Source organism: Drosophila tropicalis, unplaced genomic scaffold (assembly GCF_018151085.1).
Source record: "Drosophila tropicalis isolate 14030-0801.00 unplaced genomic scaffold, ASM1815108v1 contig_593, whole genome shotgun sequence".
Lineage (NCBI taxonomy): Eukaryota > Metazoa > Arthropoda > Insecta > Diptera > Drosophilidae > Drosophila > Drosophila tropicalis.
In genome coordinates, this window is record NW_027173070.1 from 19,028,066 (window position 1) to 19,056,025 (window position 27,960).

Consider the following 27,960-nt stretch of genomic DNA (forward strand, 5'->3'; position numbering starts at 1 on the left):
CAGCATAGCGCTTTTCTAAAAATATTATCAGCTATGCCGACATCTTGCCAATTCGAAAAACAGATGACAATGATGATGCTCAAAAAATGGCACACAAAATATACATTCACAATTCAGATTCTAATACTTTTTGTGGTAGTTTTTTAATGTTTTTGTCAACTATTTGTGATTTTAAAGTTTCTTTTCATTTTTATTTTCTTGGTTTCTTTTTTGTGGTGGTTTCTTCTATTTATTTTTTATCAATGACTTATTCTGTTTTGTTTGTTATTATGAAAAGCACTTAACAAGTTTTCGGTTTTTCGATGTACGGCAATTGTAATCCGTCAACGGTGAAGACTAATTGGCAACTGATTTTGGTTTTGGACTTGAGCTCAGCACCACACCTCGGCCCATAGTCGGCCGATGAAGAAGTTTCAATTAGTTGGCAAATGGCTTGACTCACACACAAACTTATTGTATATATATATACAAACATACAATTCAAATCCAAGTCTAAAACGGGGATTGAGCCACATACGCACACAAACACAACACAGTTGCACACATACTACTGCAAAGTGGGGGTGATATATACATATGTATGTAGGTATAGGTATATGTACTTGGCCACTCTGTCAGGTAGCTTGAGTCTGAGTCCGAGTCGTCTGTCTCCACACGCCGCGCCGTTTAAACGTTTTTAGCGCAATGCCACCTGTTTTGAATATTAATGAACTCCCCTTTATATTTTGTGTGTAGAAAAAAATATGAAATTAAATGAAATAAAAAAAAAAAACTATATTGTACTTTGTATATGTATATACATATATATCTGTGTGTTTTTGGAATTTGTCGCCATTGGCTTAAGCGCACTTCCGTTTTACAGACCAAGACGAAAAAGAATAAGCCCTGCAACTCACCTGTACACACCTGCACACTCACACGTGTGTGTGTGTGTGGAACTTTAAACGATCCTCAGTGGTTCTATGGGTTTTCTGTGAACTTAAGCATATAGGGCCTTTACATTACAGATATTTATGCGTAATTATTAAAAACAGTCACGTGCCGTTGTAGTCGGCGGGTCTTCTATATACATACATACATATGTACATACATATGCATTTGGCTGTACCTGTATCTTTACCTTTTTTTTCTTATATACTTACATTTACCTACATATATATATACATACAGATATGTATATGTAGTCATTTATCGGCGGGAGTCTCTAACATCAGACGTTAAGATTACGTTTCTCTTTAGAAATGCAACACTGGGATCCATAACAACAACAAATAAAGTTTTGCTTCTGTTTTTGGAAAGTCATAATTTGAATATTATTATTCATATACATACGCCACACGATTTGTTTGGCCATAAAGTCGGCTTGTATATACCTATACATAACATAAGTTCCAAAACTCAATGGTGACATTCCAATTGATCGCACAGAGTATAAAATATATACATATGTATATATATTTGGATTTCTCAGTTATCACTGGGACTGCATCATACATATATACATATGTATGTAGTATGATATATGATACAATATAAAAAGCTTTTAATCACATTATTAATATGCACAATTCAAACTGTCATCGGCCATTTGGACTTCAATGATCAATTTGTTTCATAATCCAACATTTTCGTAGGTGTTTTTTTTTCTTTTCTATTTTTTATTTTCAAATTTTATTGATTTCCCATGTAAGTATGTGAATAAGTGACTTAAGCCTGCGCTTTCTCATCCTCAACTTTTGGTATAGAAATAATCAGTCAATTGTTATTTCAGGCACATGCCAACGGGAAATGCGTTTGGCGTTGTGGCATTATATAGTTTTATATGTACATATGTATATACATAGGTACATACATATATGGTATATGGTTAGGTGATTTGATCTGAAGGAAGTGAAAACTATAGGTAAATATAGCTATAACTGTTACTACCAACTTGGGCTGAGATCAGAAGCTGATTGATTTCTTCTGAAGGAAGTGAAAATCAAACGTCTCGACATTTCTAGATACAACTGTTATCCATCAATTGAGGAGTTAGAAAGATTTAGTCACAGTTATCTATTTACCACTCTCTGTAGAGAAAACTTCTGCGTAGTACTCCATGGCTTGTGAGGGATTCGTTCTTTAATGGGGAACCCGAATGTGCCATCCTAGAGTGCCGTATCAGACACAAAAAGCAAAGAATCGGTGGACAACACTTAAGAAAAAGGGCAATTTTTTCAAAATTTCAGAACAGGTCAATTTACAAGTCGAAAGAATGTTAAAACATTAGTCAAGCGATTGCTAATCCCTGTTCTTAAAGACAAAATCTTTTGGTCCAAATTATGAACAGAATTACTGAGAAACAGAATTGGAGATACTATATGTATATGTATCTTCCATGATACAATTGGTAGGACTTGGTAAGTAATCGAATTAGTAAAGAAGAGTATCTAGCTATATGCCGGTTCCCCATGATGACTCAATTGTTTTTGAAAAGCTTTTTTATTATGGCCCAAAATTGATGTCATTAATTTGAATTATCATCGTGTTGATTTGATAACTTACATTAAAAATCTAGGATGATACAGTTGCCGTCTATCGCAGGGACCACCCTGTGTTTTGGGTTTAAAACGTAAAATTTCATTTCAAATAATGAGAGAGACTAATGAAAATTCAAATGAAAAAGTAAATTATTCAAGTCAATTCAGTTTAGTTGTCTGAAAATGTTTCTACCATTAAAAGACAATTAAATATGTTTTTCATGTTTTTTTTTTATTAATAAAAAATTCAAAAATTTATTGCTTGGAAAATGGTATTGCAAAAGGTGTTTGCATCTTGCGGTTTTATTTGCTATATAATTTGTTTGATTAAATTTATAGTATTTCTAGGTACAAGTACAATAATTGAATTTCATATATGCATTTAGTTCGATCTGTAAGGTGCTTATATATATGTATATACTAACTATATAGAGAAAGTTGACACGATATTTGGTTTTTCTTAATCGCATAGATGGAGACTCTAACATTATAAACAATTCGATTCTTTTTGTTTTTATGCATTTTGAGTAAATTTTTTTTGTATGTTGTGTTAAGCGGAGCAGAGTAGTTGGTTAGTTAGTATATATTTTTTGGATTTTTTTCGTTTTAAATTTTCATTTGTTTTTTACATTCATAATGTTGAATACTATTTTCGAAATAAAATGTTCTGTTTTTTTTTTTTTAAGCTATTTTAACGAAAAAGCGAAATGGAAGCACCATTATATGTAGTTAGATTTAAGATTAAGAACAGAAAACAGAAAGCATTCGTTGAGTGAGGAGGAGAAGCAGCAGCAGGAAGCTAGTTTAACTGGCTCTGGAGCTGACCATCCTTCCAGCGTTGGATCCTTGCCTTCCTGGTTGCTGTAGCTGTGGCTTGTTGGGTGCTGACTAGCTGATGGTGGCCGCCGCACAGACGTTCACAATTACACGTTGTGGCTGCAATTGCCTGTGGCCAAAAAAAAAAAAACATATTGCATTTTGTGCTTTCGTTTTTTTTTTTTTTTGTACAGGTAAGTTGCTCCACATTTGCTACAGTTGCACAACAATGAACGCGCTTGTGGCCATCCACACAAGAGTCTTCTCCTAAGTGGGAGATGGCTAAGATGGAGTTTAGCTGGAGCGCGGCATTGTGGCCTCTGTCATGGTTGGCGATGGCGTACATGATGAAAAATATTTTCGATTTTGAGTCAGACAGTGGTGTCGTATGTGAAAAAGCACCTTTCTCTCTCGCAGCGAAGCAAGCGAATGTAACTCTAGGCAGACCGAAGGATGCAAAGAAGATGCGAGAACCTGACTGTGGGTTGGTCTAGGGTTAAGGGGAAGGACTAAGGCAGACTAAGGCAGCTAGCAATGGAAAAGCTTTTTCGCCCGCAGGTGGAAAAGTTTTCCCAAAGATTGACTGCTGCATCTGCTTAGTTGGAGCTTAAGATTCGTTTGTTTTGAATGAACCGAGCCTATGACTTGGTGAAGTGATTCTTGGGGGGGATTTTTCTTGGAGTTGGGGGTTTATTTTTTTTTTCAAAATCATATTGATAAATTAAAGCAACAAATTGGGAAGCTCTGCTGAGTTATTTTTTAAGGAAACTGAACTTAAAAAAAATGTTGGTTTTGTTTTTCTTTCGTTTCTATCATTCATTTTCGATATTTTTCTCTCATTTTTTTTTTTTGTTTTTCTTTTTATGCAATATTCAACAACCAATACCAAGAATTTGTTGTCAAAATAGCCTTGTAGCATTTTGTTCATTGGTAAAGTCTTTGATTATTAATTTAGTGCTTTTTGTATTGTGAGGAATCTATGGATGATTGTTTTAAAATTTTGAAGTTTTTTGACCAAAGTGGTCTAAGAGTTTGAGTATCAATAATTAATTTTTTTTAACGGTTTTCGTGATAGTATTTTTCTGGTATTCTTTTCTGTATTTTGTCTGAGTGTTGACGATATGCACTTGAAACGAGTATGTAGCGAGTCAAATTTGATGGACCAACGAGTTGCATTCCAACGAGTAACGAGTGCATATCTTTTTAAAGTGTGCTGTTGTTATTGTTGTTTGTTTTTTAGTATATACTACATACAAATTGTGTCAGTTTTGAAAAAGTTCTGAATTAAGTAAAAAGAATTGTTCGTTAGATATAGTTAGAGAGAGAGAGATAGAGAGAGATAGAGTTAATAAAGTAAGGTAAACAGATAGAAAGATTGTTCAAAAGAGGATGTTGATCTACAAAAAGTACTAAATTAAAATAATATTTTTCTCTAGTTTAGTTTTCTGGTGTTTGTATTATTTTTGTTTCGCTTTTTTTTTTTTTTTTTTTTTTTTGGTGATTGATTTGATTAAATTATTTTTATCATTTGCATTAACTTTCATCAATCAAATACTGGTTATAAGAATATTGTCCAACATTCCAACAAACCCAAAATCGGTTATATATATATATATAGAAGTATATATTTATGATTAGATTCATATCAAACAAACCAACATACCAAGTAAAGCATATATAAAACTAATTATAAACGAACTATACAAGAAAACAAAATTCAAAACCAAACAAATACTAAATCTGAGTGTAGTTGGTGTTCTTATGTGTGTGTGTGTGTGTGTGGGAGGGTGGAGGGGGGTGGTGGCTGGTGATCGGTGAGAAGGGGGAAAGCGTGTGTGTGTGTGTGTGGGTCACCAAGTAAAAGGCCTAAGAAAAACTAGTGCAGAAACTGTACTTCATTTATTTTGGACTTACCTGAAAAGGAGCCAAAGCAAAATGAAGGAGCAGAGATGAAAGGAAGAAGAAGAGGGATGGCAGATGATACTATATACTATAAAGCTTTAAAGAAAACATGCTCCAATTGCTGGACGGAAGATGAATTTTTTGTTGTTGTTGTTGTTGTTTCTTAAAGCATGTTCTTTACAAGAGGTGAAAAAGAGAGTTAACGAATGGTGCAAGGTGATGTATTAGTTAATTTAGAGGTGAAAGTTAATAGCTGAGAGAAAAGTTTTCAAAGTTAATTTTTTTTAGTAGTAGTTTAGTATTATGCAATAATGTTATAATAAAAATGTTTATTTTTTGTTTTTAGCCAATTTTCTATTACACAAAATTAAAATGTTAATCCTTAAGAATACTCAATAATTGAAAAAATTTGAAATTTTCTTCTCTTCTTATGTGTGTGTGTGTGTGTTTTTTTTTTTTTTAAATTTATCACTAGCATTATGTATGTATGAATGAAAATTGAGTTGCTCAAAGGGGATGAAAGGATGTGGGATGGGATGGGATGGGATGGATTGGCGGAGGGGATGGACTACTTACAAACTAATTATCACTTGTTCGAACATAAACTGAAAGATTTTGTTCATGAAATGATTCAGAGTTTTTGTTTACTTTTTACAGTTGTTCTGTGTCTTGGATGCTAACTACCATATAGTACATAATTTAATAATTTTAGGTATGTAAGTAAATCGATAAGTTTTTAGGGTCATTCGTGTGATATGATTTCTTGAGAGAAGAGAGAACTAAGCTTAATATAATAATTATGTATGTATGTATGTATGTATTGTGTGTGTATGAGTAATAACAAATAATGTACTTTTGACTTTTTGCTACTTTCAATGATCATGACTTTGGAATAAACAAGATGTGAGCAAATTTCATTTTAATTTTAAAATTTTCTTTTTCTTCATTTTTGTCCAATGATAAATACTTTAATTTTTTTTTTTGTTTTTTGGGGTAGTTTTGGTAAAGAATATTTACAAAAACCGATAAATTGGTTTCAATCTAAAGTTATTCCAAGTTTACACATGAGTTTTATACGTATGCTTGTTAGTTGTTGTTGTTGTTGTTCTTTGTCTCTTTTACTTGTTTTTGTTTTGTTTGGTTTTTAACTATTTATAAATGTAAGTAACAAAAAAGAAAAAATTTGATGTAACTACCAAAGAGTTTCCTACTTAAGCTTTACATGCTTTTAGCTTTAACATGCATTGATAAAGGATTGCCTTATCTATAACTCTAGTTCTCTCACTTTCTCTCACTCTCTCTGTGTGTGTGTGTATTAGAGAAAGTCAGACAGTAATAGAGTGAGAGTGAGAGAGACAGAGTAGATAAAGGTTTTATAGAGAGACAAAGAGGACAGGACTTTTTTTTGTAAAAGTTTTTCCTCCTGTTTTTTTTTTTAATTCATTTTCAAAAATTATGCATTCTCATTCAGATAACAATCCTTGCTACTGGCAAAATAAGCTTTTCATTAACTTGTGAGTGCTTTTAGTTAACGAAATACAAAAATAATATCAATTTAAACTTAACTACAAATCAAATTTATATGTAATTACTATATAAACAAAGAGTTAACTTTTTGTTTTGTTTCATATGTGAGTCTTATATGTTTTTTATGTTTGTATGTATGCATGTGTGTTTGCAAGGTGTTGGTGTATGTGTCTGTGTGTGTTTTCACTTTCTATCTGTTGCTTAATTGATTGAGCAATATGCCTATTAGCCATATTATCATTATGTTTATGAGATGCTGGTAACCGTTTTTTGTATACAAATTTTTACTAGAATTGCACATATCTTCCTCACAAAAGCACATATGTCCATTGCCTGAACTTTCCATCATGCACACGTGATCGACCATGAACAAATTGATTTGTAACTGTGACGTACACATGCGTCGAACCACTTCGTAGGCTGTAAAAATATACAAGTAGCAAAGTTAGTTACACTCACTTAGCTAGTTAAGCAATTTGCAATTCCTTTTGGAGATTTCCACAAAAAAAATGGGCACATTTTACTCACGTGATCTCTGATGTCGCACCATTTTCACACAGCAACCATTGCAGGTCATCAATGGAGGTTGATCTCGAGGCAGGGCCGTATAGTTAAAAGGATCCTACGAGGAAATATAATAAATCAGTTTTCAATTCTATACTAAATATCGAGATATTTTGAGTGTGAATGGTCTCATTTTTTCATAATACTTAAATTGTATTGGTCTGTCTGTTTCTATGCAAACTAATCTTACAATTTGTGAGTTATTTAAACAAAAGCTTTTATTTAAGCGTCTTGTTATTATAAGCAGCACATTTGTCGAAATCAGCCCGATTGAACCACTATAATATATAGAAATCGTTTAAGAACGACTCCGACTCTGTGGTTATAGAGACTAAAGTTTGATGGGTGAATGGTTGGTCTCAAAACAAACTTATATGAAAGGGCCTCCGGTTAGTATGTCTTCCGGATATAGTGTCGGTCCCTTGAGCTTCGTTATAATCAGGATTCTACTGTGTATTTAGGTATGAGTTCATTTTGGAGTTCCGAATCGGAACAAAATTAATTTAAGTTTCATTTGTGAATGGTTTTTAAACCAATTTGATGATAGTCCTAGCAAATGAATTTTATTTTTTAACAACTTCGAACACATATTTGTTGTTTATTGGAGAGCCCTTTAAAAGGGTATAAGCATTTCAATTAAAAACTTTCGAAAACGAGAAAAAGTCGATTCCAATTCACATCTCTCACATTTCTTTCCTGGTTGTCTGCTTAAAATAATTCTTGTAAATTAAAGGTTAGAACGAAATTATCCATTAAAATTTAAAATGATTCTCAACACTTTATAGATTAATAGAAAAATATTTTAAAGACAAGGCCAATGATTTGAAACCTAATAATTTGGCTCCGAATCACTAGCCAGAACAGTTCTAAATCCTCATTCAACAAAAACATTTGGTATGGAAAACGAGAACAGGCTTAATTATTTAAATATTTCATTTTAATCGAATTTAAAAGTCATTTGAATGTTTTAATGAAATTGGCTTAAAAGTTTTGTTAACTTTCTGCTCTTGCAGCTTGTTTCTAAAGCAACAAAAAAAATTTAATCAAAGTTTTTGTCTTATGTAGAATTTGTTGGTTGAAAAAAAATCTTTACTAAAGACTTATTATCTGGCTTTATCGCAATCCTGAACTTCAAGAAATTATAAAATTATATAAGTACAAGCAAAGTGGTTTTATATTGGTCGTAAATATAAAAATGTTCCAAAGACAACTTTTTAGATCTTTACTTTTACTTTTGAGGTTCTTTTTAATAAGAAATTTACCCTTTGATATAAGCAAAGTTAGTTTAGTTCAAACATAACCTAAGAATATTAATTTTAATTGTTACCTTGCATCTGGCATCTGTCCAGGAATCACATTCATAGCAGTATATAGAACGCGCTGTGAAAACCGAATTGGTATTAGTATATAATTATAATAAATTCAATTAAAATCCATTGCATATTTTAAGCTATTTTTACTAAATTGATATTAGAAAATAGAAGTAAGTACAGTACGTAACAAAAGCATGCTACAAATTGAAATTGCATTGCAAAACGAGAACAAAACGTAAGAGTATATTTTACACAATTTTATTAACTACTTATGGTGCCAGAAAAGGGTTTTCTTTCGGTTTTTTTCTTTAATACAAACACATTCACACTCACACACACAATTAAAATCTATGTATTTAGGAAAATATTTAGTAATTTTTTGGTTTTTAACTTCTTTTTTGTCAAAGTGATAAGAGTTATGGAAATTTCAATTGATTGCCTAACATATTGAAAAGCTTATGGAAAATATCTGTGCAGAAGGAAAAGCCTAAGAGCTTGACAAAGAAATTATACGATTAAAGGATTTTCGAAAAAGTTGAAATTTTTTTGAATAATGATGATTGAAACATTTAGAAGCAAAATCAAAGAAACAAAAGCAAAAAAATTTTTAATTCCTTAATCATGGAGCCAATAAACGGAATTGTTTAAAGAAATATTAAAAATGTAAAAAAAGTACATATAATATATATACTTAGACATGATTTATAGATTTATTTTTGTATGTTTCTTTTTTTTTTTTTTTTTTTTTTTTTTGTAGGTAAGCAAAATTTTAAGCAATGGTTTAATGGATTCATACTTTGACATTCAGCTGAGGCTTGTGGAATCCATATTAAGGTTAGAAATCCAAATATGGCTGCAAATAAACGATTTGGAAAAAAAGAAGAAGAGCAAAAGTAGAAAAGTAGGGTATACAGAAAGTCTATAGAAGAAAATCATAAACAATTACAAAAAAAAAAGAAGAAGGAAACTGTAGACCAAAGTAAAAAAGAAAAACTAAAACTTGGAACAACAATCGAAATTTCTCCACAGACACATTTATTTCGAGGAGGTGAGAGAACTCCACAGCAGGAATACAGCAACAGAAGGCAGAGAATATATTTTATATATATATGTGTGTGTGTTTAACTATATAGACACAACCTAGACTTACTTTTGAGGAAGAAAAAAAAAACATTCTAACTAGTTCAGAGTCGGTTTTAGTGGGTGGATGGTGAAAATGGGTGACAAGTTTATGATTACAATTACATTACAATCACAAGTTAATGATACCAACTCAGTGGGAAAATATTACAAAGAGCCAGAAAGAGAGACAGAGACAGAGACAGAGAGCGAGACAGGTGAAAGAGTTTTGTTTTATTGTTATTTGTGGGTGGCAGAACGTTCACTTTTTACTTAGTAATTTTCACTTTCAAGACGCATACGTGTGGATGTGACCAACGTTTTATTTTACAGCATTTTGTTTTTTGGTTTTTGGTTTATTATCAATTTACAGTTAACAAAAACGGTAACGGTAACTCAATTTTGTGTGGCCTTTTTACAAGGGATTGTTTTTTGTTTTTTTTTTTTTGGTTTATAGTTCTTTTTCAAGTCATACTCTTGCACTTACTATACTAATTACAATAATATACAGTTGTTTATTAGTTGTTTTGGGATTTTTTTATTTTGGAATTTGCACTAATCTTTTGTTGAGATTTGTAAACAAAGAGAACTGGCTAACTTTTAAATTATACCTTCAAAAGTAAAAAAGTAATACTACATTAAGTCTAATCTTCTGTACTAATGGAATGACGGGTCTTCAAAGGACAAACCACTAAATAAAATCTTTACATATGTTGAACTCTATATTCTAGACTTAAATATATTTTTGAACAATTCAAAATCGACTTCTGGTGGTAAGAAAATTATATAATTTTTAGCTAAAAAACATTCTTTTGAAAACTTGCCTCAAGAGTTTTCTTTTCTCACAACTTACAACATTTAAAGGTCGTCCAATATTTTGGAAGTATCTTCTATTCCAAAATAGTTATTTAAATTGTTTATTTTGTAATTTTCTCCACTTATATTTTACAATCTAAACTTGTAAACAAGTTCATAAGAAGATTGTTTTAACAGAGATCAGATTAATGAGTCATTTTAGAGCGCTTCTGACATATGTAGGTGGATCTAAAATTGGGGAAATGTGCCCCCTAAAGTATGCAATATGCAATATGACATCCATTGTTTTCAATCAATTTAAAGCTTTTCGCATGCCTTGCAATTTAAAAAGGCTCTATTAAACAATGTTTGCTTTGAAGATTGTTATTTACGCTCAGTACATTCCAAAAATTCTTTGAATGATTCAAAGTACGCATTTCAGGGCATCTTATTTATACTTAAAGGGTAAAATTTCCCCCATTTTACAGTCCCAGAATCGCCTTGGCGTGTTGATGATGATTTATGTAGAGTACAAAAAGAAAATATAATGTCTATAGTTAAACTTGTTACCCTAAAAGGAGTTGAAATTGATTAGAAGTAGGGATCATAAGCAGCTCATTAATAGGCGTCGTGGGAACCTTTTCGAAATAAAATAAGCCCATTTATGACTATTTTATTCAGAAAGAGGATTTTGTATAAGATTCCTGTTCTATCTGAAATAAGATGCTGAATGAGATCCAATAAATTTCATGTTTTAAATTTCCAAGGCATAGCAACAGAAGGATCTAGGACTGTAAAATGGTGGAAATTTGTCCTTTAAAGTATCAATAAGCATTCTTGCAATAACAAGGCTTTCTGCTCTCAACCTAAAATTGAGTAAAAGAGATTGAATGTAAGGTGCTTAAAGAAACTTGATCGAATTATGTACTTTTGAAAGTAAATTTTAGATAAATGAGCATAAATTCCTATATACAGTTTTGAGATATTTTCATGTGACAATGACATCGTTTGATTCTTTATTAAGTTTTCCAAAATTAGATTTTGTTTTTATTCTTAAGAAGGTTCAAAAAACTAAATTTTTAATGTACTATACAATAGAGCACTTGTTGATTATGATATATACATATGGCCATGAATGTATATACATGTATATGTATATGAATATACACAGAATGATGCCAAAATTAAAGATAAAAATCAAATAATAACGACTTGTTTTTTAATTATGAACTACTTAGTTATAAATGAAAAATGTATGTTAGTCGGTTTTATTCTATTCTTTCCATTCATCGAATTTAATTCTTCTTTATTTAGATATAAGAAAGATTTGCCAGACTGAGATATTATAGATAGGAACCATAAATATAGATTTTGTCCTTCTTATGCAAAGATAACGAAAAACTCAATAGAGCGATTAAATTCTTTGAAAAACTAATAAATACAAATAATTAACCACAGCAAATCAATAGACCTGTGAGTTCCCTCAAATTGGTTATATCGAGGTTTTACTCTATTACTAAACATATTACCAATTTGACAATGAGTTTAGCTCACAGATTCACCAGACATGAAGTTGAGAATTTCTTCAAACAAATAAGTTTGAAAATATTCCAAAATTGAGTATTGGAAATGTCTAAAATGAGATATTCGAAAAACTTTAGGAAGTCGTGACCACAGAACAGTCTTAAAGTCTTTCTGTAAAAAAGACACCAAACTAACCAAGATACCCTTAACTCACATAAGTTGAGTCGTTTTCTGCAAATGATTATGTTTTTTTTTAACTCTATCTGAATTTGAAAGATAAAACTTAATCGTTTTAAAGTAAATAATATTATTTCAACAAATTTTCAGTGCAAGAGTATGAGAAACTTCAGCATGGCCGAAGTTGGTTTAGTACAAAACATAACAAACAATCGAACAAACAAACAAACAAACTAAAAAGTTTTAAATTGTTTTTGGGTTTTTGTTTTTTTTTTTTTGTTTTGGTTTTAATCGAATTTTGCTATCCAACTGAAACTTACTTGGAAAACAATTATCACTTGTTGCGAATTTTGCCAATGCCAAAATAACTTTATGATAAAAACAACGAAAAAATTATATATGTATATATATGAAAAACCGATGAATAATCAGAGAAAAAGAAACATAAAACAGATCAAAGAATTGTTTGCTGTTGTTATTGAATTCATCGGCACATTAGGTTACGGTTACTTGAATACCCTCAATGTAGTCTTTCGTTAGATTTACTCAGAGTGCTGAATTATTAATTAGCTTGTCACATCGCACATCGAAATATATATATGTTTAGTTTAAGAATCCATTCCACTTGTCGATTTCTGCTATATACATTTCATTTTTTTTTTTTTTTTCATCTATTTATACCTTTCAGATTTTCTGTATTAGTTTCTTTGATGTTTGTATGTAGTTTATTGTTAATAAAAATCTCTGTTTATCGACCTTCATTGTTATTATTGTTGTCTTGTAAACTGATTAATCAAATTAATGGATAGATATAAGGACTACGTGATTTTGTTACCTGTCAATATGAGCAGCCAATTGCAGCCGACTGCATTTCTAATGGCTGGCAATGACATCTTGGCAAGGAGTCCAATGTCCTTTCCTTTGCTTTTGCTAACTGAAATGATTAAAGGACATTATTTTTGAGGCATTTGAACTTTAGAAACTCACCTCGCTATTTGGTTGATTAAAGAAAACTCAGGAATTATACCTTATCCTGATCTCAAACATTTTGCAGCCGTCACTGAAGATGAAAATTTATGAAGACGTTTTATTAAAAATATATCAAATGTCTTCCCCTATCCGGTTGCCATCCCTTGATAATCTAAAATTTATAGTTGCTATTTTTAAAGAATTAAAGCTACTTCTCCCTCTGGATTTGGATTTTTATTGCATTGCACTCATCAGTCATTTTATGGCCTGTTAATGGACCATAGTTGCTTAAGGGTTCCAGTGGAAAAAGAAATCTCACAATCTAAAAGCATACGTCAAACTAATAAAAAATATATATATGTCTGTATATATCAACATGGTTCTCTGAGAACAAGAAATCGAAATAATCTAAAAATAAACTACCACAACCTCTAATAATGTGTTCTAGGTCAACTCAACTCAACTCAAGTCAAGTCATGGCTAATAATGATGTCAATCGACCCTTGTCTGCTTTTGATTCCGATTCCATCACTCACACTTATTGCGCCAAAGAATAATGCCGATGAAATGTATTTGATTCTTAATTCGTTAAAATCTATGTTGAATACATTCGCTTTTGACACTTGTCTTGATTTCTACTTAGAATTTGCATTTATCACTTTTGCATTGGCAGTTTTATTGTCGTCTCTCTATTGCGATTTCTATTGCATTGAACTTTGGGCAATGCCTCAACCAAGAACAAAACAAGAAGAAACAGAAAAATTAAAAATATGCTAGAAACCAAAGCAAACGTCAAACATTAAGTATTTGTGGTATTTGAAAGACAACAGCGAACGGCAAATACCCTTACTCTTACCCTAATTATAGTAAATGAAACATATTCAATATCTATTAAACATGATCATTTAAGATTTACTATGTTTTAAATAGTCATTGTTATTAAGAAATATTTGTGGAAAGACTTTTATTGAATATTATAATTGAAAATAAACTATTTCAAACTCTTATCTGATTCCTTTTGGAACTAAAGCCGATTAATGCCTTATAAACCTTTCAAAAATAAAAACAGATCTAAAAAGAGACGAATGCTAATAACTAAGTTAATGGTTAACGGAATTTGGTTTTTTAAAAAATTAGGGAACTATAACAGATCATATATTATATGAAATTTAATGAAAATGAGACAAATAATTAATAACTTGAAACTGCGACAGAAAAATATTCAATTTAAAACGTTAACTTAAGTTAACAAAATGTTCCATTTAATAGAAGAATGTAAAGTAGGACCTTGATTGAAACAACTTCCTAATCTTCAATCTTACATTTCGTCAGTGATATACACTGCCAGCCACTTGAATAAGAACACTATTGTATTCATTTTGTAAGCTTACTCTAAAAAAAATGAAAACTTAATTTTGTTTATCGCATTTTCTTATAATTAAACAGTATCACCAAGTGTTCTTATTCAAGTGACCGAAAATAAACATCGCTTTTTTGTACTTCATTCATAATTTTTTTTTTTCGAAATTAAACAAATTTATAAATTGGCAATTTTATGTATGTATTCTCATGGTAAATCATTAAACCTTGATTATAAATTAAAACCAAGTCAAGACTATAAAGAGTTTTAACATGCTAGAACGAATAAAAACAAATTTCGGGTGTTCCTATTGAAGTGGCTGGCAGTGTATATCGATTTTGGTTTAAAATATCTTTGGTATATTTTCTTTACTTCTGGCTCCTAGAACTCCATCAGCTCTTTTAGTTAAATGTGAATGATTTAAAGATTTGTCAGAAGATCTATGTTCAATATAGAATTATTCGCCTTAATAAAGAGCTTAATTTATAGGTAGGAATTAAGAAAAAAGTAATGACAATGTTAAAAAAAGAAAATGTTATTGGAAAGAGTGTAAAAAAGATATTTGGATAAACTGTTTTCCCTTGAATTATTTTTCAATGATCCTTTTCTTTTTTTTTTTTTTTTGTTAATTTAAAGGACCTTTGATTAGTTAAAGTACTTTTCTTATAAACTTATTATTAGGTAGATAAATGTAAAATATCAAGTAGTTTGAACTTTCGAAAACATTTATTTAATTACTTATTTAAGTAAGCTTCCAAGAAACTGCATTATTTTCTCTTAAAATTTGTACCTTTGTTTGAATATTTTAACTTTCAGATCAATATAAAAGTCAATATGCTCACAATTGCCTATTAACTTTATAAATAAATAATATTGTCGCACGATATTTTCAGGTTAAGGTTTTTCTTAGTGTTTTTTTTCTGTCGCTGGTTGAATGGATGGGTGGATGGGTGGCTAAAATTAGATCTATTATACCGCTAATAATAAAGAATTTTCAATTGCAGCGTCAAATCGCGTCCCACTACTAGTCAATAAACATACGTTTAAGTGGGTCAAATGATGGGTCATTGTCCTGCGAACCGGGGGAGGGGGCAGTTAAAGAAGCAACAAGTGTTTTAATTTGCCTATAAAATCTATTATATCTATACACTTTAATGACTATTTGTCGAGTGTTAATGGTTAAATTACAGCGTGTAGCCGGTTATTAAAATCAAAACACAATTTCCATGGCCAGGCAAATGGAGTGTGGGTGGGTTTGTGTATGGGCTAGTTAGCGTAGACAGCAACCGGGGCAACAAAAATACAAGAGAACTCCCATACAAAATTTTCACTTTCTTTTTCAGTTTAGGCTTCCTTCCTACTTTTTTTTTATGTTGATTACTTGCCCTTAGACAGTTTTTAATGCTGTTGTTGTTGTGGTTGATTTTTTTTTCTTAAATGATTCAATTAATGCGGCATTTTGTCGCTTTCCTTTTGTTGGTTTTTTGTTTCCCCCGTTTTGTGGCACACGCGATTATTGATTTTGCTTTTTGAGTTTGTGTGTTTACACTTCAACACTTGCCACTCAATGTTTCACAGAAGACAAAATTTTTTTTTTTTTGTTGGTCGTTGTTTCATAATAAAAAGACACAAAAAATCGATTTGGGGACACAAGCAGCGGCAGCGGCAGCAACAACACAAGAAAGTGGGGCACAAGTGCAAAAGGAAAATAAAACCAAATGCTCAATAATGCAATTTGAAGGATTCCGCAATTGTTGGCCAAACAAATTTTATTCAATTTCTTTGAAGAAAACTTTTAAATTTTCAAATTCAATTTGACATTGAATTTCTATTGATTTGCTTCACGGTTTCACTTTTGTTTTCACTTATATGCATAAAAATGCCATTTTCTTTGATTGTTTTTGTTGTTGGCTTTGTTTTTAATTTGTTTAAATTGTTGCTGTATTAGCTGTTTTTTTTTTTTTAAAATTTTTTCTTATATATTATATTCAATATTTTCTTTTCTACGGAAATCTTAAAAGACGCAGTGGGAAGCAACTGATTTTTCTTCTTCTTCCTCAGCTGCAGAAAAAGCTTTATGTTCATGTTAGTTAACAGACTCAAAAATGTGGAGCCAAGTAGTGTTGGAAAATGAATAAAGTGGCGCTTTGGGGGGCAGTAGCTTTTATTGGCGCTACATTTAAATGTGAAAATTACATGCAAAATTTGTAAATCTTACAAATAAAAAAAAAATGTAGGGGGAAACTAAAAAAATTTATAATAATTCGAAAAAAAATGGAAAAAAGTTTGACATACTGGGAAACAATTTGTAATAATTTGAAAAAAACTGAAAAATGGGACATCCGAGGAAGAAAATTAAAAAAAAAAAACTGTACTAAATCTAGCAAAACTTAAAAAAATGCAAATTAATTTTTGTCTAATTTATACATGTACATATTTTCTTAATTTTTCCTTATTTTTTTAAACAAATTTGTTTTTAAATTTTCCAAATCATTTTCTGAAACTGATTTTGTTAACAAATAAGATCTTCAAAATGGCGAAGTGACCTAAAATCTAGCTTTTAGCAAACATCTCGAAAACTATGCTTAAAAAAACAGATTTTGTCATTGATTATCTCGATTTTACATCATGATAAGAAATTGTAGAGAGAAATTGTAACAATAACACAGGCCGACATGATTTTTCAAAGGAGTTCTTAGCTAATTCGGGTACGCTGATTTTGACTGCATACTATGTTTTTGTCCATCACACACAGATTTTGTGAAATCATGGGTTCTGGAGTTGGAAAATATGCACCCAAATAAGTACTACAGAAAGTAAAAAAAAATGTTCAATATTTTTAACAAATTTTAGAAAAAAAACTCTTGTTTGTAAATATAAAACAACTTGTTAGACGCATAAGATTCCCATAATTCTAAATAATTCTTAAAGAGCAGACAATTCTTGAAATCCCTATAGCTATTTCAAATTTCAAATTTAAATCATTATAAACTTTATACAAATTGTAAGATATTATGCATTATAACAAAGAAATAACTCTCTGTAAATTTATTTTGAAACATACCTTTTTTATTAATAGGTTAAAATAATAACGTTGTGTATTTAAGCTAGGTATAAGGATCCCAAATGATAAATTCCAATAATACCCATTGTGCAATTCGTAGATCTTAAGATACAGATAAGCTCTCTCTCACAAAGAGAGAGATAATCTTGAACCACGAGATAAATCAAATAAAAAGGTTTTCTGTGAGTGACAATTGATGTGAAAGAACGTGCTTTACTCGGTTTCCTAAATTAGTCCTAAATTCCTATTATAATGTAATATTATGTTTATGTTATGTAATAAAATATTGAAAATGAGGTCATTTTAAATCATTTCAAGGCATCCTGACGTGATGGACAAAAACTAAGTACAGGCCCGTGATCAGCACATCACAATTACTATATGTAGGAGATCAATTGAACTCAATACACTTTTTCATGTCCTCGAAAATGTCGTGACACTTAAACAATTTTGACTTCTTCTATATTATGGATCATGTCTCAATATTGTACTATCCCTTAGGCAAATAGCTTTATATCACCAAGGTCTATTTTGATCCCATCCAACATCTTTTAAACAATTAGGTTCCTATTGGTTTATATTCTAAAGTGGGAAATTAATTTCTTGTCTCCTTAAAGATCGATAGGAACAAGGTCTTGACCAAATTAACATCTTATGAAAGAATGTTAAATGAAAAGGTCTTAAATATCTTCCAGAATATCCCCTTTAGAAATCACTATTGAATTATTAAAGCTCTTTTAATTTATTGTTATTGAATAAATTGTTTGTTTTTACTTTATTCCAAACTCATGAAAATATAAGTAGGTTGTTGTTTTTTTCTTTGTTTTTAGCACAGCTTAAATGTACGTACAAGTATTAGTTTATAAAATGAATAAATAGGTACATAAATTATATACGAAAAGAATGCACAATAGTTACAATAAACATTTGTTTCTTTTGATTGTTTGCTTTGAATGAACATGAATAATTGGATATGTTGATTTTTACGCCGGATTCGAGACACAGCAATTGCTTCTTGGACCTAAGCAAAATCGCGTGAACCGTCCAATTTGCGTAGCTGCAAAGAAAAGAGAAAATGTACCACAAAATCATTTAAAAAATTATATCAATTATGGAGTATTTACAATGATCTTGGGTATACACATATGTGTGTGTATGGATTAGTGTGTTTGTGTGTGTCTTTTGTCTGTATGTGTGTAGATGGTTGCGTGAGTTTTGGAGTGGAGTATTCAATAAAAATACTTATCGCTCCAGGCATTTATCAACCTAACTCTCACCTCGCGTTCATCGGCATGTGTGCGATATTTCTCGGCTGCTTCGCCTGTTTTTGGTTGAGGTTTAGCCTCCAATATCTGAGTATAGAGCAAAGCGGCAGCCACACCTCCAAGTATGGGGCCAGCCCAATAGACCCAATGTGCAGTCCAGATGTCAGTGGCAAAGGCAGTTCCAACGGTACGAGCCGGATTCATGCTAGAGCCGGTATAACGGATTGTTCCCAAATGGCCCAAAGTCACCGACATGCCAATGGCCAGTGGAGCGGTATACTTCGAATCTGGCTTATTGCCATCGCAGGCCCCAAAGACTGTCAAGACCAATAGCAGTCCCAAGAAGAACTCAATGCCAAGACCCTGGAGTTCGGTTATATTCTGAGCCAAAGTTGTATGTCCCAATCCATTGTGATAATCCGCATCGAGGAGGATCTAAAAAGGCAAACAATAACAAAAGACGATGAGTAATAATACACAAACAAATAAACAGTTCCATAAAGTAGAGTAAGAACCACTTGTTTTTGATAAGCCAACTTTTTTTCGCTTGTAGTCTGAGTGATCATTCAGCGGATGTTGCGGTTACGCATTCTGCGATGACATTGAAGGCAAAGAACATTATATAAGATTCATTTTCAAATTCATTTGATAAAATTTATAAGACTGAATGCCACTATTTAATATTAATATATATATTTCTTAAACTCTATTTAATGTTTAAGAGCTACAATCATATGATGACCTAAAATTATGATTCCAAATGATTCCAAGTCATTCTAGATTCCGATTCATGAGAGTCCGAAGATCAAACATTTCAAACATGATAACTAAAAATTTAAATCTTCCTAGCTACAGAATTCATGCATAATTTTGATTTAAAAACTTCTTTAAGTTCAAGGGAAATTAAAAAATGGGAGAAAAAGATCTATGAAACACAAAAGCTTTGATTTCAACTTAAGGCCAATAGACAGGGAGGTTAATATTAGTAAACATTTGCCACACAATCGAGTAAAACTCTAATACATATTATTATAAATGTTCATTACTAACTTAAACTTGTATTTGTTTATTGAACAAACTAATTGAAGTCATCGCAGCAAATGACTTCACCACTCGCAGGCTCAACTGCCTCTAAATGGAAGGTTCTCCCGAGTGTGGATAAGGTGACTTACTTAGGCCTTACCCTTGATAGGCATTTAAACTGGAAAGCTTACACCAAGAAGTCAGCCAAACTGAAAACTCTCCAAAATGCAGTGGTTACTTGGCAGGAGATGTAAGCTCAGCACGTGCAACGAATTGCTGCTCTATAAGGTCATTCTGAAGCCTATAGAAACTTATGGCTTATAACTCTGGGGCATTGAAATTATGCAGCAAGCGCAAATCGAAGTGATTCCTTACGTGGCTAACTCAGTCATCCACAGGGACCTTAACATACAGCCAACAACTGCTGGGCAACTGCATAAAGCTTAGACGTCTGAAAAGAATTCTCCCACTTGACCTGCCCTTTAGACCAGAGACTGACTGGTGATTCACAAGATTTGCTTATTATCCCTTCAGGATAGATCGCAAATAAAAAAATGTGTATGTGAAATTTAAGTAATATACAAAAAAGTCAGATGAGGAATGGTCTTTCTCTTGAAGCATACGCTGCGTATGAGTTATCTTTACCCTTTGCCAGAAAATTAACTTTTAAGTCAATCGAAAATGTGTTAAAATCAGAGTAAATAAAAGATGTTTCATATTTGCCTGTGAATAATTATCTTTTTTAACAATTTCTAAGAAACATTTTTCCTTTTTGTAAGTAACAAATCTAATTATATGTTTCTAAAATATTCAAACAAAAATGTCTCATCTGAATGAAAAAAAAAATTTTTAAATCATAAATTCGAAGTGCAACTATTTTGAATCAAGAACTTCCCCAACAATGAGTTAATACTTTACAGTCACGCCATTTACACTGGGGGTCAGCATTTTAGGTACACTTTTGTTTATGTTTTTTGAATCTCTTAAATAGTGAATGAAAATTATTGATTTCAAAATGTCAGCTAGTTCTTTTATGAATTTAATTGATTTAGCATATTGTTTTAAGGGCATTTAAGTTATCATAATCATAAGTTTTCCAAGTGCAATAATTTATAGTGACCACATGGAAATCAAACGCAGTTTCCCTTTTAATCTAATATGTCTTAATTAGAATCAGAATAACATCTGTTGATATCTTATAGTTTTCCTAGACTTTTGTTTTTATTCGTATTAGTTTTTCTTGCCATATCACTCACCTTTACCGCTGCTGTTCCCGATATAGCGCCCAGACACTGGAAGACTATATAGAAGATGGCTCTCAATAGACTCACACGTCCGGCAACGAGCATGCCAACTGTAACAGCGGGATTGACATGTCCGCCACTCAAATGGCCAACAATCTGCAAGATCAAAGGCATTCATTGAATAATATTCATAGAATTTTTAACCACTTTGTAAACTCACCGTAATGGCCATGAATACACCCAGACCAAAGGCCAAGGCTTTGAATGTGCCATCTTCGATTTGAGTGCAGGCGCCGCAGGCAAAGAAATTCAATATGAAATTACCCAAAAATTCACCAATTAAAGCCTGCCACAGACGAAGCTCCTTCGATTTGAGCTCATTGAGACCGAGGGAATATTCAAATTTGCCCATTTCACTCGCTCTGTAAATGGAAAATGGAAATGTTGGTAGACAACTTAAATGGCAGTGTAAATAATTGTTGAACATGAGCCCATAAAAAAGAAATATACATACATTTGCAAGTGTTTTTATGGCTTTCTTTCTAGCTAAGGAGAAAGGCTACTAAAAACGCATAATTCAGACAATGTCTGGCTTGCATTTCCGTTACAAATTCAAAGTGATTGACACTTGGATGTAATCGTTTGAGATCATTAAAAAGTTGCAAGTGTATATATGTATGTAAGAATGTGTGTGTGTGTGTGTTTATAGCAGATTTTATGGCAAGTGTTTCCACTTGAGATTTGAGGTTTTATCATATTTGGCTTTACAGTGAGCAAAATGCGGTCAAGATTTTGTTTAGCTAAACCAAAAAGGGGTTAAAAGCAGTTGACCATGCCCCCCCACAAACAGAAAGATAGAGAGAGAGAGAGAGAGAGAGAGAGAGAGATAGGCATTTGGCCCCCCTTCTCATCAATCAATGAATTGCTCAATGTTAATTCTCATTTAATCTTTAGGCATATAGATTTCAAGTTGTTCATCATAAACATTATTTCTGCTTCTTTTACATATGTACATACACATATGTCTGTATTTTTTTTAGCTAATGAATTTTATTTTTGCGTCATTTCTATAGTGTATCATATCAGAAACTGATTTCAAGTGCTTGAGTTCTTTTTTTTAATTGAGAGTGTTCGATTCTTGATCGATAGATAAATGAGGCAAGCTGATTGAAGGAGAAGCTAACAATCGCCCAGTAAGAGTAAGAGTGAGTGGGGGGGCAGGGTAGTGGGGCTCTCATTGTTTGAATGGACTAAACAAAAGACACACAATAACTGCTATTCAATGAAATTTTCGTTTCAATATTTGCTGTAAATTGCAAATACTCATATATTCGTCATTGTCTGTTTAATCATAGGAAATTGCAATGTGTTAACTAACTAGCTAACTAATTATAATTATGGGAAATTATTTCTATGACATTCCTGGCATTAATTTGCTCTCTCATCTGTTATAATAAGGTGAGAGTATAACAGTTCCCCTACCCTATTGAACAATTAACACTTGGCCAATCTATTTGCTAAAGGCTTAAATGATAAGGCTAAAAAATCTTTAAGTAATTTAATATGTCGAAAAATAGTAATAACTGTCGTTGTTGTTGTTGCTGCCTATTTATGGTCTATAGTTTTATGGCACGTTCTACAGAGTCCGTGCTAATTCTGGCATAATAATCTTGAAACAATAATAAAGTGAAAAGTTTGTTCAACAAATTAGCACAAAATATATGTATGTATATATAAAAATAATGAAATGAATATGAACAAAATGCGAAATATTTGCACACTTTAATGTGTGTATATATGTATGCATTTGTGTGTGTGTGTGTACGAATATGTAAAGGAAAAGTGAATGCAACTTTTATTATTATAATTTAAAGTCACATTCAAAAGTTCAGAGAACTGAAAAAATGTGTAAATACATCAGGTTGATTTACCGAATATGTATGCCAATTAAAGAAATTAATTAAAAACACACACACAAACACAAATACGAATAAACAAACATCAACAACAACAACACACAAAGATAACAATAAATGAGAGTCAAAGACAAAGTCAAAGATCGGAGACATAAAAAGGTTCTTCAGCTCGCGATGATGTAAGAAGTTATCAAACTTTTTGTTTAAGAACAAGTTCAGGTTGACTCGTTGACATTTGTTTCATTTTGCCAGATTTATGGCTTAAATGGGAAAATAGTTAACGAGCTGATTTAACTAACAAACTGTTATACAAAAATATTTAGATAAATAGTCATCGAATAAAGCTTTGAATTGATTCATGTTAATGATGTAAACGACATAATAAAAACTGTTATACAGAACTTACAACTGTTATATTTCTTAATCATTGCTAGAGCCATAAAATGTATGTGTGAATTAAGTTCCAAAGTTAAATGCTTTTTTAACTTACATTGACATTAAAGTTTTTATTTTAAAGTAAGCCATTAAATCTTAATGTTAAGCAGCTTTAAATGTTTTACACTCAATAATGTTATTTTTATGAAAGTTATTATTTTTTTCAATATTTTTAAAGCCAAAATAATAATTCTAAATGTATAACAGCTGTTTATATCTTTTATATGTAATACATTTTCAACTGTTATATTATCATTTAACTAAATCAGTTTTGGGAACTAATTATTTGAGCTGGAACTAACAATTCAGACGACTAACTGTAAATTGTCAACTATTTGAAAGGTATGATCATTTCATTCTGTTATACAAATGCTACAAACGTTAACTTTCTCTGTAATAAAGTTTTAATTTGTTATACACACGCTTGTACAGCCATCTCTAAGACTTCTCTTAGACTGTTATAATAGGAAAATCTATTTATTGATCAGAAATTGGAAGATAATGGAACATAAAGTAAAGTTCAGATGTCAATTATTCTTGTATAACTTATGATATTGATTACTTATTGATTCGTTTGCTTTGTAAATTTAAGATAGTAACTGTTTCTATTGATTCTTTCAAACTTCTTCAAAAAAAACGCTGCAACAAAGATCTACTTGAAACGTTTTAGTCTGTTTTTTGTCACCTCTTAGACTGTTATACTTAGAGTTGCATGATTTGCATTTGACTGTAAAACACTTTCGGCATGTGAACTACTCAATAATTTACCTTAAATACATAATATTTTCGTTTGAGCTATATAAAAATAACTGTTAAATGAAACATTAGTATCCCAGACTCCTCTAGCCCCACCTAAATTGCATCATTTGTGATAAAAACAAAAAACCAACAACATTTAAGACACAAAGTCACAGTCTTAGCTGGAGCCGATGATGTAAGATTTTGGCGGCTTCCTTTTTGAACAGAAATCTATTATATGAAAACTTTGTTAACTGTTATACGCGCCAGATCAAACCTCAATTGTCGCAATGTGTTTTTGTTTCGGTTTTTGTTTTTTGTCATCTCACTTAAAAAGTCATAAAACTCAATTTAAAGTGAAATTTATATGCAATTGAGCTAAAAATCGCGATGTGGGTAGAGTTTAAATAGATGAAATAGAAACTCCTACACGTGTTGTGGTGTTTCAAGTGAAGTCACACTAACTACACACACACACACACATACAGCATAGATAAATATATATGTATGTGTATTTGTAGATAATTGTCTCATTATGAATATGTCCAACCATCCATCATACATATATGCCTATGTATATAGTGGGCTTTGTTGTTGCTACTGTCTGACTTAATTAGCTCAACGTTTCCCCAAACAATAGAGAGGTGAATAGAATTATATAGAAATCCTAAAAGCTTATGACCACCAAAACCGAAATGATTTCATGCAACACTGAGCTCAAAAAAAAACAAATACGAAAAAAAAAAATGATATAGATTTCTTCTACTTTATATATGCATCTTTTTTTTTTTTTTTTTCTTTTTGATGATTTTCATATGTATGTATATAGATTTGGCAGCAAAGTAAACCAAAAGAAATGAAATGAAATGAAATGATGTTGTTTTCATTATATTATGACACATGTGATTCTAGTTTATCTGTTTGATCTAGCTATAAAGCAGAAGAAACAACAAAAAAAAATCAAAAAACAAGAACCACCATTAAAGGCAAAATGTAGGTAAAAGATTTTTCTTTTTTTTTTTTTTTTTACCTTTTTGTGTTTCGGTTTTTCTTCTTTACTTTACACTCTTCGGGAACTTGTTAATAAATGCCGTCACCTCTTGTGTATGTGTGTGTTTTTTCTTTCTTAATTTTAAATTTTAACGCTTACAACAAATGTACAAAATATTACACAAAATTTACACTGGTATTAGTAAACAGATTTATAACTTTTTTGTTGTTTGCTTTTTGTTTTTTAAGTGAACCGCGCACTTTGACTCGACGACAAACACTAAGCGGGACCCGCATTAAAATGAAAATGGCAAGACCTGAAGACAAGCAAAAGGCACAACAACAACAACAACAACAATAAAAAATTAAATATAATACAAAATACATGTAAGAGAGAGAGAGGGAGCAAGTCAACGAGCAATCGCCAGAGAACGAAAGAGCGAACGATCAAACACGAAATATATAAAACCAAAGAGCGCGGGCGCAAACGATTAAAGGAGAAGGCGAATTTGTTGTTTCATTAACATTAAAAACAAAAGCTTATCAGACTAAACGAACATTCTATACCCTCCGGAGAAAGACACACGACATTCGCATTGCTTAAGGTTTTACTGAAATCATTTAAAATTATTAAAAACAAGGGAAAATATTCTTTAAAAAATTAAACATTTTGTCTGTGCAATTTCTGTGAGTTCTATTTTTTTTTTTTTTTTAACTCCTATATGGATATAGAAAAGTATGGAGAAAAGTAAAATTTTGGTCCCTGTTCAAGGACAAAAGCAAAAAAATATTTTACAGTTTATAAAATTCCTGAGTTTAACTTTAAGGGAAAAGGAAAACATCTATAATTATAAATTAATGCTTAAAATTAAAACGGGTAATAAAATAAATTAAAAATTATATGAATTGCAGGCCTTTCAGAGCATTTTCAAGGATATGTATTAAAAATATTATAGAATTATTATTATAGAAAGCTAAAATACTTCTAATCATAGTTAATTACTTCAAGGATCACGACTTGGTCCTTGTTATCAAAGCCTCAAAGTCATCAAGATTATATAACAGATATATATAAGTGTAAGATCATTTCGTGTAAAAAAAATGTTAATAAATAATAAAAATAAACATAAACATTAGGACAAACACCACTTAATAAAAATAAACCCAAGCCTAAATAAAACAGATTCTTAATGGTTAAGTAAATTAAAATTAAAGAATAAAATAAGTTAAAAGATTAAGATAAGCCAAGTTTAGAATTTAAAAAAGAAAAAAATTTTTTTTTTAATTTTTGAACAAAACGCCCCAAAAAAAATGTTAGATAGGTTTTTTTATCGCACTTTCTCAGTAGCGATCAAAAGATCGCAATTGAAATTGTTAAAGAAAATCCAAAATTTGGTTAGATCGGTCAAGCTATAGATTTGCTATAGCACTGTTAGGCCATACATTAAAATTTGTGTTTATTTTTTACATTTAAGTGTAAGTAAATAGAGTAGAAGTGAATTATTTGTATATTAACCTTGTAAAATTAAATATTTTAATCAATCTTAAGAAAATAATATTAAAATAATAATAATTTAGACTTTGCCAAATAATTACAGTGGCGGCCACGAATTTAAGACGTTTCTATTTTTGATTTTAGTTCTGATTTTCTCAGAGAGAGAAAGAGATGGAGAATAGAAAGAGAGTTTTGCATAAAATGCCCCTTATTGATAGGGGAAAAAAACTATTTAATTTTGATTCGATTTTAATGAAAAATATGTTATTCGACGGGAAATTTAATGTACTTTCTTTCGTAGTTCAAGGATAAAAGTACTTTAGTACAAATTAGTGTCGTAAATGGCCTCGCCCAAAGGACCATAAATGTCCATACAAAATTCACATTTTCACATTGGCTCCAAAGCGAAAGTTGAGGCTAAATTGAAAATTTTTCAAAATTATATTTACATATACATATGCATTTTATTTAAGTTTTGTTGGATCTACAACTTCTTCAAAGATTTCATACTTCTATCTGTAATATTTCAGATTTTCAAAAAAACACCTTAAATTTGTGACAACCAAAATACGGACTTTTCTTTGTTCAAATGCATCTGTGAAAAAACGGAATAAACTAAGAAGTTAAATTCTACGGTTCATCATCTGAATACAATTTCCGACAAATTACAGAAAAAAGTATTCCATTAAGTTATTAAGAAGCCGAGAAAATCTGAATTAAATTCAAAAAAAAAAGTCTTTAAATCGTGGCCGCCACTGTATAAATATTCACTTCAAAAAAAAAAAAAAAAAAAAAACAGTTTTAAATCTTTATATTCACTCTCAATTGTTTAAAAAAAAAAAAAAATTTTTTATAGTTGGATGAAACAATATAATATTTATAATCCTAGTTTGTCTTTCGTTAAGGTTTTAAATACTTTTGTTCTGCATTTTAAGTACCATTACGTTGGAATTGTAAAATAAATTATAAATATGTAACACGAAACACTGCAAAAATTTAAGTAATCTCTCCCTTTTTATCGACATATTTTGTTACTTTATCTACATATATAGAAAACATAATGCAAACTTAAGACCAAAATAGTTGAAGTATATTTTAAAATGCACATTCATCATTTCTTAATGCATTACAAATTAAGTAGTTAATTAAGTAAAATTAAGTGATTTATTACACAGGCCGACATTTTTGAGGTCATGAAAAAGTGT

At 30.9% G+C, this 27,960-nt stretch overlaps 2 protein-coding genes across 9 annotated transcripts; both read right to left on the reverse strand.

The window, feature by feature from the left end:
* Positions 1 to 2,773: 2,773 nt before the first annotated feature.
* qvr (protein quiver) lies at positions 2,774 to 16,626 on the reverse strand. 7 transcript variants are annotated; one of them, XM_068289610.1, is made up of 7 exons: positions 15,971 to 16,626; positions 13,249 to 13,316; positions 13,092 to 13,190; positions 12,577 to 12,624; positions 8,656 to 8,708; positions 7,293 to 7,386; positions 2,774 to 7,184 (listed from the first exon to the last, which is right to left on the reverse strand). In XM_068289610.1, the coding sequence occupies exons 3-7, from the start codon at positions 13,147 to 13,149 to the stop codon at positions 6,955 to 6,957; spliced, it is 483 nt and encodes a 160-aa protein (XP_068145711.1). In that variant the 5' UTR covers positions 13,150 to 13,190; positions 13,249 to 13,316; positions 15,971 to 16,626; the 3' UTR covers positions 2,774 to 6,954. The 7 variants fall into 7 exon arrangements, with proteins under 7 accessions (XP_068145711.1, XP_068145710.1, XP_068145707.1 ...); XM_068289609.1 differs by having other exon boundaries at positions 13,244 to 13,316; positions 15,971 to 16,625; XM_068289606.1 differs by lacking the exon at positions 12,577 to 12,624 and adding an exon at positions 9,438 to 9,494 and having other exon boundaries at positions 15,971 to 16,623.
* Positions 16,627 to 18,372: 1,746 nt separating this feature from the next.
* On the reverse strand, positions 18,373 to 25,553 carry Prip (prip). Of its 2 annotated transcripts, none has more exons than XR_011032265.1 (5): positions 25,301 to 25,553; positions 21,402 to 21,603; positions 21,194 to 21,337; positions 18,774 to 19,349; positions 18,373 to 18,706 (listed from the first exon to the last, which is right to left on the reverse strand). XR_011032265.1 is itself a non-coding variant. In XM_068288939.1 (5 exons), the coding sequence occupies exons 2-5, from the start codon at positions 21,591 to 21,593 to the stop codon at positions 18,671 to 18,673; spliced, it is 795 nt and encodes a 264-aa protein (XP_068145040.1). In that variant the 5' UTR covers positions 21,594 to 21,603; positions 25,301 to 25,553; the 3' UTR covers positions 18,373 to 18,670. The 2 variants fall into 2 exon arrangements, 1 of the variants encoding a protein (XP_068145040.1); XM_068288939.1 differs by having other exon boundaries at positions 18,927 to 19,349.
* Positions 25,554 to 27,960: the final 2,407 nt, after the last annotated feature.

Bases quoted from the DNA above. Each gene is read 5' to 3' on its own strand.
- qvr (XM_068289606.1), bottom strand. From the start codon at position 13,149: ATGTCATTGCCAGCCATTAGAAATGCAGTCGGCTGCAATTGGCTGCTC. The intron at 7,387-8,655 runs GTAACAATTAAA...ATTTCCTCGTAG, and splicing joins GGACAGATGCCAGATGCAAG to GATCCTTTTAACTATACGGC. The intron at 7,185-7,292 runs GTGAGTAAAATG...ATATTTTTACAG, and splicing joins GGTGCGACATCAGAGATCAC to CCTACGAAGTGGTTCGACGC.
- Prip (XM_068288939.1), bottom strand. From the start codon at position 21,593: ATGGGCAAATTTGAATATTCCCTCGGTCTCAATGAGCTCAAATCGAAG. The intron at 21,338-21,401 runs GTGAGTTTACAA...TTGATCTTGCAG, and splicing joins GTGTATTCATGGCCATTACG to ATTGTTGGCCATTTGAGTGG. The intron at 18,707-18,926 runs GTGAGAGTTAGG...TTTTCTTTGCAG, and splicing joins CACATGCCGATGAACGCGAG to CTACGCAAATTGGACGGTTC.